Genomic DNA, 9,788 nt, shown 5'->3' with positions numbered 1-9,788 from the left:
ATCGATATAAGTCACTATAAAAATTGTGCGACATCCCAAACTTTCGACAAATATTTATAACTTCCGCGATACTCGATGGATTCTTTTGAAACTTGGCAAGTAATAATGTATTAGAGTGAGGTCATTTCACGAAAAATTGCAAAGGATTTCACTGATGAACGGCGAACTTGTGCTGATAAATATGGATTACCATAAAATTGCCTGTCGCATTGCATAAGGTCACTGCATAATTATTTCAAAGAGTTGGAACATGATACGATGCGAGCGAGTACGATTATCGCAAACTACCTCCCGAACAAATTTTACTTCGGCAAATAAAAAATAAACGCCAGTTTCAAATGACAGAATCGCGCTGAAAAGGAAAACCACCGTGTAATTGTGCACGAGTTCAATTATAATCACCGATAGAACACAGGAGCGACCGTGTTACGTAGTTTCGTTATTAAGTTTAACCGTCGAAAGTAAATTACGAAAGAAATTGTCGGACAAAAGAGAAATATTTAAATAAACCAAGGAACGAAGTGAAAGATGGAAGTGAACGTCGGAGTTGACGTCGTTAGTGACGCAAGGTTGAGGGTTGCGAGTGAAATTGATTTATCGCGGCTTGGAGACCGGAGATTGAAGGAAAGCAAACCATTTTGAGTGTTAATATGTCGGAATTAGACCAGAAAAAAATGCTGAGTCGCGGAGGAATTCGTTTACCCTTGCATTACTGACGATCGCAGGGATCATTTCGAAATGAACCAAATAGCGTTCGTCTTCGATGAATATCCCCCCGTAATTCCAGTCGTTGTTCACCGTTCCGTTAACACGAATCTTCAATTAAATTATAGCTTGGCATAAAATTGTTAATTAAAAGTGGCGTTAAAGAAAACCAGTTACTCGAAAATAACTCGTAAAATATTGGGTTTCTGAAAATTTTACAAGAGAGCCTTTTTTTAGGCAATTAAATTATCCACAAAAATTGCTCTATACAATTGTTTCGTAACATCGATCCTTTTGCAGATATTCGTTTTTTTTCTTCTGTTATATCTGAAATATTAAGAAACAAATCTTTCCCAAATAACTTTCAATTTCAATTGCAATGTCAATTTTGAATTTAACCTGTCGATCGTTACCTATTTCAGACGTTTTGCGTGGTGTCGAAGAGGTTCCGTAAGAACTACATTCACAGATTCACAGCGACGAACAGCTGGTTCATATTTTCTCCATGGAACCCCATAAGACGTTACTGTATTTTTCTGAGCACGAACCAGTACTTCGATTACGTGGTTATGGCTACGATAATATTAAATTGTGCCTTCCTCGCTATGACGGAGACCATCGAGGAAGCCGAGTAGGTATTGCAAAAATTAACCCTTTGGCTGCGCGACGAACAATCGAATTTTCAAAAAAAATATCACTTCGTAGAGAACGATAAGACGAAACATTTTTCTATTTACCGTTTATTCGTACGACGTTTAATTTCTAAAATAAAAATTAAAAAGTGAGAAGACCTATTTTTCAAAATTCAATTGCAAAAGAATTTTTATGTTTTCAATTTCTTGAGTTTTTAAACATTTCTCTGAGTCCAATTTTCGAGGACGAGTACATACTCCCTTCGCAGTCAAAGGATTGATCACGGAACTTCGATTTTGGCTATTTCTGACATCCTCTTCCACATATGTAGACACACGAGATACCTCGGAACAAACAATTAAACAATTAAATATCGTCAGAAAAGGCTCGCTTACTCTAAAACGCATTATTTGTCCTAAATCAAAGACTCTTATTTCTCAAAAAATGATCAGTCATTTACAAGTATCTTACTACGAATTATATTATTTTAATATCCATAAAATACGTAGTGGTTTTTCGAATATAAGGGAACTTTTTTTTAGGAACGTAAATTATCTAGAAAAAAATGTTGCATTCAAATTTGGATACGAATGTCGCCTAAGCTAGTCCAATGGACAATAACAGACATTTGAGTTGTTACTTTCTTTTCAGATATATATTCCTAGCTATATACACAGCCGAAATGGTAATAAAATCCATAGCTAAGGGATTCGCCCTGAACAAGTACACTTATCTGCGAAATCCATGGAACTGGTTGGATTTCGTGGTGATCACTAGTGGATACGCTACCATAGGCATGGCCGTAGGAAATTTAGCTGGGCTGAGGACCTTTCGAGTACTGAGAGCCCTCAAGACCGTTTCAATTATGCCTGGTAAGGGAATACAATAGGAGCGCGAGAATTATAATATTTTACGCGATCGATTATACTGTTGGGTTGTGGTAACAACTTAGACAAACAGTGTGACATTATAAATCTAAGAAAACTCGAGATCCTTAGACTTCGAACCCTTAAATATCGATAGTTTAATTATTTCGTACAATTGTAAATATATAGAGACTTGACCTCTTTAAATTTTACAGATTTGTCAATTATAATTTTTAATTATACTGTTCACCTCTTTGAACTTTAGATTTATAATCGTAAAATATAATTAAAATATCAATATTTAAGGCTTCGAGATCCAAGGATCTCAAGTTTTCTTAGATCTGTAATGTTATAATTATTAATTATAATTTTTAATTATACTGTTGACCTCTTTAAACTTTAGATTTATAATCGTAAAATATAATTAAAATATCAATATTTAAGGCTTCGAGATCCAAGGATCTCAAGTTTTCTTAGATCTGTAATGTTATACTGTTAAAATATGACGATTTGAAGCACTGAAATCTAGCGATCTCAAGTTTTTTTTTTGTTTTTTTATTTATGATTTATTGATGCTTCGAAATCCAAGGGTGTCAAGTTTTCTTAGATCTATAATGTTATAATTATTAATTATAATTTTTAATTATACCGTTGACCTCTTTAAACTTTAGATTTATAATCGTAAAATATAATTAAAATATCAATATTTAAGGCTTCGAGATCCAAGGATCTCAAGTTTTCTCAGATCTATAATGTTATACTGTTAAAATATGACGATTTGAAGCACTGAAATCTGGCGATCTCAAGTTTTCTTTTTCTTTTTGTTTTTTTATTTATGATTTATCGATGCTTCGAAATTCAAGGGTGTCAAGTTTTCCTAGATTTATAGATCCAAATTTGTCTGATTTGATTCTTCGCAGGCTTGAAGACCATCATCAACGCATTGTTACATAGTTTTAAGCAGCTTGCCGAAGTGATGACGCTCACGATCTTTTGTCTTATGGTTTTCGCGCTTTTCGCCTTGCAAGTTTACATGGGCGAACTACGAAATAAATGTGTAAAAAGTATAGAATCTAATAATACTCAAGTCGATTGGAAAGAGTAAGTATCGCTTGATACGTGGCACTAGCGTGTTTACATTTTTTGCACGGCTTGTGAGCGGCGAGGCGAAGAATGACACCTCGTTGAGCCTCAAGAGGCATTAACCGACGTCTTCTGTCATCCACAGGTGGACTTGGAATTCATCCAACTGGGCATTCGACGAAGACGAGGAGCCAATAATCTGTGGTAACGCAACCGGTGCAAGGTTCGCTGAACTTCCTTTGTCAAACCGTTTCGAACCCCTGTGGGATATCATTGTTTTCTTAGTTCGTTCTATTAAAAACGATTCGATTGTTAGAATTTCGAGGTTTAAAGTCGGAAGGAATACTATTAGAATGCAATGACTCTGAAGCTCTGGATTGTAGCCTGAGAAATTTTGCTTTGCAGACACTGCAACGAAAGCTACATTTGCCTTTGCGTGGGCCCGAATCCAAACCACGGGTACACAAACTTTGACAATTTTTTGTGGTCGATGCTCACCACCTTTCAATTGATCACTCTGGATTACTGGGAAGATGTCTACAATAAGGTATTTCGTCCGTTCTATTATTCTAAATCTATTTATTGTGAAAAAATGTGTTTGGCCACAAATTAGTCAATAAGATTGAAAATGCCCTGAATGACATCGGTATTATTATTTCTAAATTTTTATCTTAAACGTTTCAAACTTCAAGTCTGTACATCAGAACCACCAAGACTGAACTTGTCTTGTTTGAAGATATTATATAAAATAAGGGATGGTTAAATTACTCGAAGTAAAAAAAAGAATTAGAGAATTCATCCACATGTGTCGCAACTTAAAAATTAATAGAATATTTACACGAATAATTACAAGGTACAATGTAATTGATTCGCAGGTATTGTCGGCGTGCGGACCTATCAGCGTCTCGTTCTTCACGGTGGTCGTGTTTTTTGGCTCGTTTTACTTGATCAACCTCATGCTCGCCGTAGTTGCGCTTAGCTACGAGGAGGAAGCTGAAATTACAAATGAGGTAAACGAGCACTTCCAATCGTCAACGTTGGTCAACCATCAGATTTACTGTAAAATTTGCTACCGTTTAACGCTCTTCTTCCAATTATTAGGAACGAAGGAAAGATTTAACCGACCATCGCGAGGACTCGACGTTTAGTTTCGACCCGACAAGAATCAATGTAAAGACTCTTGCTAAAGAGAAACAGAAGAAATTGGATGCGAGGAAAGGTGTCCTTCTGAGTAGTTACACGCGCAAGAAGGTACGCAGAAGAAGACGTGGAAGAAGTAATGCTGGTTCCAGTATACCTGGCCAAGACAAGACTGGATCTGTACAGAGCAGGTATATTTACGCAGCATGTCACACCTAACTCTGCCATATTAACACGTTCACTGCCAAATAACTCGTGAAAATTTATACGAGTCCAACACTTTCTTTTTATACAACTGAAAATTATTTTTCTTCAACTTAAACTAGTACTTATTTTTGCAATCCTGTGCAATCCTGTGCAGTGACGCGGCGATCAACGTGTTAATTATCTTGGGTGGTTTTTGTAATAAAAATAGATGCCAGAGGAAAACATTTGGTTTTAGGGAGAGGGCGATATTGTAATAAGAAACTTTCTTCCACGGTCATAGCTTTTAAAATTTCAAGGCAATTGGCGTATTTTGTTTTTGTTTCAACTGGATGGAGTATTTTCATTAGTGTAATATTGTATAATATTATATCATAATACCTTGAAATTTTGAAAGCTATGACCTTGGACAAAAGATTTCCTATCACAATATCGCCTCCTCCAAACCAAACAATATTTTTCTTCGACATCTATTTCATTTTACAAAAAAAAAATAAAAAAACAACATGGGATTCACAAGAAAGAACTTATTGAATTCTTATAGCGTTCAATCATTTGTTAATGGTGCTAGATCCGTGACGCCGAGCCCGAGTCCCAGCCCAAGGCATTCCAGTGTTCGACCATCTCATCTACTCCTGCACAATGTCAATCCTCAAGCAGCGGAGAACAACACTGTCCACAGACTAGCGCCCAATCGCGGAATGCTCCACTCCAGGCAGGCAAGTAACAACAGTAATCAACAATCGTCGTTAGACGACTCCGGAGTGGTGGACGACCACGACGGTGACGATGTCGCAAGCGTGGATGAGCACGACAAGCAGGATAACAAAGAATCGAAGACGGATTGGCAGGAGAATTCGTTCGCTAACAACAACACGGATATTGTTGTCGACCCTAGTACCAAAGGCTCGGGAAGGACTGACGTAGATGCCGAAGGTGAAATGGGCAGTGGACGAGAAAAATCAATAGCCACGCGTTCTGGATACATTCGAGCGCCCATCAACGTTCCTGCTTCCCTTGGCGCTGGGACCACTCGGGAAATTAGGGTGTTCAAGTGCAACGGTGTCAAAACGAAGAAACAAATGTACACCTTACCGCCAGAATATTTATCGCACATTGTTATTTTAGGTAACTGAGGACGTTATGTACGTGGGTGTCGAGACGTACTTACTTACGTTACAATGCTTTATTTACTTTCCCGTAGATGATCTTCCAGACAGAAACTGCGAAAAGTGCATGCAATGCTGCGTAGACTACGAAGGCTGGCTACGCTTTCAGAATTCTCTATACAAGGTAAGTATAGAACGAGAAAATTACCATCGAGAAAGAAGCCATCGTCGCCATCGTCAAAAAATACATAAAAGTACAAAGTTTCGATATTTTATTTCAATTATTCCTGATAGCTAGTGGCGGTGCCCTCCCTTAAAATCGAACTCCTTGAAGTGACTCCTTCGAAAATGAAGTTATCCTCTTTTATATACTCTTTGAAAGGAATCGAACTAATAAGAGTATGAATTATATGCTTGGAAAGAATCGTACACTATCGTTAATTCACCTTATAGTTCACCGTCATAGTATAATTCACCGTCGAAAACCATGTATCAATTTTCAAACATTTATCTAGAAAATTACTATTACTTAATTTCCACGTGACCTCAACTCCCTTAACTTTAGACTAACGAGTGGTCTGTATCCAGGTAGTGAGAGATCCGCTATTTGAATTGACAATCACACTGTGCATCGTCCTGAACACTGGCTTCCTGGCGATGGAGCACCACGGGATGAGCGAGCCCATACGCCAGGCGCTCAACATCGGCAACAAGGTGTTCACCAGTATCTTCACCTTCGAGTGCTTGCTGAAATTATTAGCCTTGAGCAAAGACTTCTTCGCAAACGGTTGGAACAATTTCGATTTGATAATAGTATCAGCGTCCCTGATAGATCTCGCCTTCGAACTGGTGGACGGTCTCTCCGTGATACGCGGTTTAAGGCTCCTGCGAGTGTTGAAACTGGCGCAGTCCTGGACGACGATGAAGGTCCTTCTCAGCATTATCATTTCTACGATAGGCGCCCTTGGTAACCTCACCTTGGTATTGGTGATCGTAATTTACATATTCGCCGTGATCGGCATGCAGTTGTTCAGCAAAGACTACACTTTGGACAAGTTTTATCCAGATCCTGTACCTCGATGGAACTTCAACGATTTCTTTCACTCGTTCATGATGATATTTCGCATACTGTGCGGCGAGTGGATCGAGCCGCTGTGGGACTGTATGAGAGCCGAGAAAGAGGACGGATTCGGTGCTTGCTTCGCCATATTTCTACCAGCTTTGGTGATGGGCAATTTCATGGTCCTGAATCTCTTTCTCGCGTTGTTGCTCAACAGTTTCAATTCCGAGGAATTGAAGCAGAAGAAAGAGGAGGTTGGCGAAGACTCGAAACTCGCGAGGTCGTTCGACCGTATTCGCTCGATTATGCGGAAGAACAAGTGCTCGCGGATGGCCCAAGGCGCGATAAAGGCGAAAGGACGGGATCCTCAGTTGGAGAAGGTGGTTCGACGGATAATAGACAGGTCGGACAACGAGACCACGTACGCCATTCAAGAGACCGTGCTCACTCTTCCGAAAGACAACGTTTACAATAGATCCTATCAAGAAAGTTTGAATCAACCCGTGTTTTCTTACGATCCTACGTACGCTCAGTCCCAGTTGAAGGACGACGAAACCGACGAAAGCAATTCCATCATCGACAAGCAGTCCGAGTCCCAAGAAAGCAATCCAGAGGAATGCCAGGATCTCGAAGTGACCAAGTACTCGTCTCTAAGCAAAGCGCCTGTGGAGGAGAGGACTGCGATGTTGCATCAGGAGGACCCCTTTCTCAAACCTGAGGAACGTGTACCGAAACGACCGTGGCACGCGCTTGTTAGCTACGTCGATGAACTCACCGTTGGCGGTAGAAGAGACTGCAAAGGGAAGTACCTAGATGGGTTGGGATCATTCCCGGGTTTTGGAAGGTCCAATCGACGGAAGGAACCTCAAGACTGTTTTCCACGGCAGTGCTATCAAAAGTAAGAAATGCATTCTGTTATTTTCAACGCGTTAAACGCTGCGCTGGCCCCAGTCTCTTCGCGCAGCATCTCCGCTTTGTGCGGTGTTTCGTTAACGGCGTCTCCTCTTTGTGCGGTGTTTCGTTAACGGCGTCTCCTCTTTGTGCGGTGTTTCGTTAACGGCGTCTCCTCTTTGTGCGGTGATTCGCAATAGACGCGCGCGTAATGAAGACATTAACACGTGGATCGCCAAACAAATATTCTTAAAAATTTCTGTTCGTATTAAATTGTATTTAGCTTATTGGATTCTAACTTCATTTAAATACATTTCCTTTGATGCTCAACTCTTGGAATTAATTCGTTTACTTCTTCGGTGAAAAGCTCTATCACCCATATATAGGCGAAGTGTTAAATAGTCTTAAACAAAAATTTCTGCCTGACAGAACCACCGCGGTGTTTAACGCGTTAAGTCTGTTCCAGCACAGGTGGATGTCGATTATAATGATCCTATGCTGTTCCACACAGATGTAGCTGCATCGACAAATGCGTCGCAACGGCCATCGGCAAAAAATGGATAAAACTTCGCACAGTGGTTCTCTCTGTCGTTGACACACCCGGATTCGAATGGATGATTTTAATATTAATTTTCGCATCTTCCATAACGCTCTGTTTCGAAGATATATACCTAGATGACAATCCCTTTTTGAAGAGAATTCTCTATTGGACCAATCTTGGCTTCTGCGCGCTTTTCAGTATTGAGATGCTACTTAAGTGGTTAGCTCTGGGTTTCTGCAAATATTTCACAAGTTTTTGGACAATCTTGGATTTTATAATCGTTTTCGTAAGTAGAACAGTTATCAATCGAATACCAGTATCGATGTCGAACGTGCGTGTGCGTGTATTTGCGTGCATGCGTGAACAGAGACACGTACGTGAACGAGCGCATGTAACATTACATCGATTTTGCTGCATGAGTTTATTCTTTTCGCTAATCGCAATTTTCCTGTCTCGATCTCGCTGTTTGTGTCGATATTTGTGTCTTCATATCGTGTCCGTAGGTATATTATTTTCTTAACTTGTACAAATTATCAACAAACATGTGCGAACATCTTTCGATATTTTAACACTGGTTTTAATCATTTGCGATCTTGAAGTATATACTCGGCACATTTCCTGACACTGTTTAACCTTAACACTATATTTATAACGTTAAGGTATTTATAGAAGTATTTATAGCGTTAAGATATTTCTACGCTATATTTATAGATCATGATACGCAACATATTTTTCTGAAAGTCGTACGAAATCGCAAATTTGACTCTTTAAAATGTAAAACAGGCTCAAGAAATCGTATTAATGACGAAAATGTGATATTTAAAAGTGATCTATATACAGTGTTCCATCGTTGAGATAAACAATAAACACGTCTCATTTGAGTTGGTGCCAGTGATAACTGTTCGTCCAATTTTTACGAAAAGGTATAGTGAAATGAAGTATAAATGAATATTTTCCCATGATAAAAATCTTTGAATGAATGAATTGACAATGAGATACCGCGTGATAAGGATATACGTATGTATCGCCGATGCGTTTCGACTGTGAGAGTGCGATGACGCCTAGTGGTCACCATGGTAACAAGTGCGTCTCTACTACGAAGTAGAGAGGACTCTCTACTTTAAAGAGGAGTCTCTACTATAAAGTAGAAAAATGCATTTACCCACATTCCCTCAAACAGAGGAAGTAGTGTGGGGCACGCCTCTCAGAAGGAGAGGAATACCCACTAAAACTCCACGGTAGCCGGATTCGGCGCTGTAGGGGGTAAATTAAATGAAGGGTCCAATGGATTGGTTCATCCAGGGGCCCACAATTTTGTTAAGACAACCCCTCTCCACGTCAGCAGTTCAGATGTCGGAGACTGCTGCTTTTGACGTTCGTCTTATCTTGTTTGAGAAGAGGACGTACATTTAGCTTTTCAACACGTGCTCTTTTAGAACACTTAGTGGTTGAGGCCTCAAGGCCTTGGTCCTCAACGAGTAGAACCGTTGAACACACAGTGATTCAGGGCGACTAAATAGCTTATCGAGCACAGAATTGAAAAGGAGGACTTCAAG

The 9,788-nt window shown here is 39.5% G+C and overlaps 1 protein-coding gene and 1 long non-coding RNA gene across 7 annotated transcripts in view; one reads left to right on the top strand and one right to left on the bottom strand.

Annotated features, from left to right (window-relative positions):
- Positions 1–9,788, top strand: part of LOC128877048 (sodium channel protein 60E) — a 27,633-nt gene that overhangs the window by 6,805 nt on the left and 11,040 nt on the right. For 5 of the 6 annotated variants that reach the window (XM_054123996.1, XM_054123995.1, XM_054123993.1 and 2 more), the window contains exons 2-12: positions 1,128–1,336; positions 1,990–2,210; positions 3,125–3,305; positions 3,433–3,510; positions 3,693–3,834; positions 4,163–4,297; positions 4,389–4,618; positions 5,203–5,759; positions 5,836–5,924; positions 6,329–7,698; positions 8,203–8,518. In XM_054123996.1, coding sequence (XP_053979971.1) covers positions 1,128–1,336; positions 1,990–2,210; positions 3,125–3,305; positions 3,433–3,510; positions 3,693–3,834; positions 4,163–4,297; positions 4,389–4,618; positions 5,203–5,759; positions 5,836–5,924; positions 6,329–7,698; positions 8,203–8,518 — 3,528 coding nt within the window. Of the gene's footprint in view, positions 1–1,127; positions 1,337–1,989; positions 2,211–3,124; positions 3,306–3,432; positions 3,511–3,692; positions 3,835–4,162; positions 4,298–4,388; positions 4,619–5,202; positions 5,760–5,835; positions 5,925–6,328; positions 7,699–8,202; positions 8,519–9,788 lie in introns of those variants that run through there. The other variant, XM_054123998.1, reaches the window with a different exon arrangement.
- On the bottom strand, positions 2,220–4,490 carry LOC128877056 (uncharacterized). The gene is made up of 4 exons (XR_008457182.1): positions 4,361–4,490; positions 4,126–4,280; positions 3,343–3,547; positions 2,220–3,246 (listed from the first exon to the last, which is right to left on the bottom strand). It is a non-coding gene; the product is annotated as an uncharacterized LOC128877056 (long non-coding RNA).

Source organism: Hylaeus volcanicus, chromosome 5 (assembly GCF_026283585.1).
Source record: "Hylaeus volcanicus isolate JK05 chromosome 5, UHH_iyHylVolc1.0_haploid, whole genome shotgun sequence".
Lineage (NCBI taxonomy): Eukaryota > Metazoa > Arthropoda > Insecta > Hymenoptera > Colletidae > Hylaeus > Hylaeus volcanicus.
Note: the sequence above shows the minus strand (reverse complement) of the source record. Positions and strands in the feature narration are given on the sequence as shown.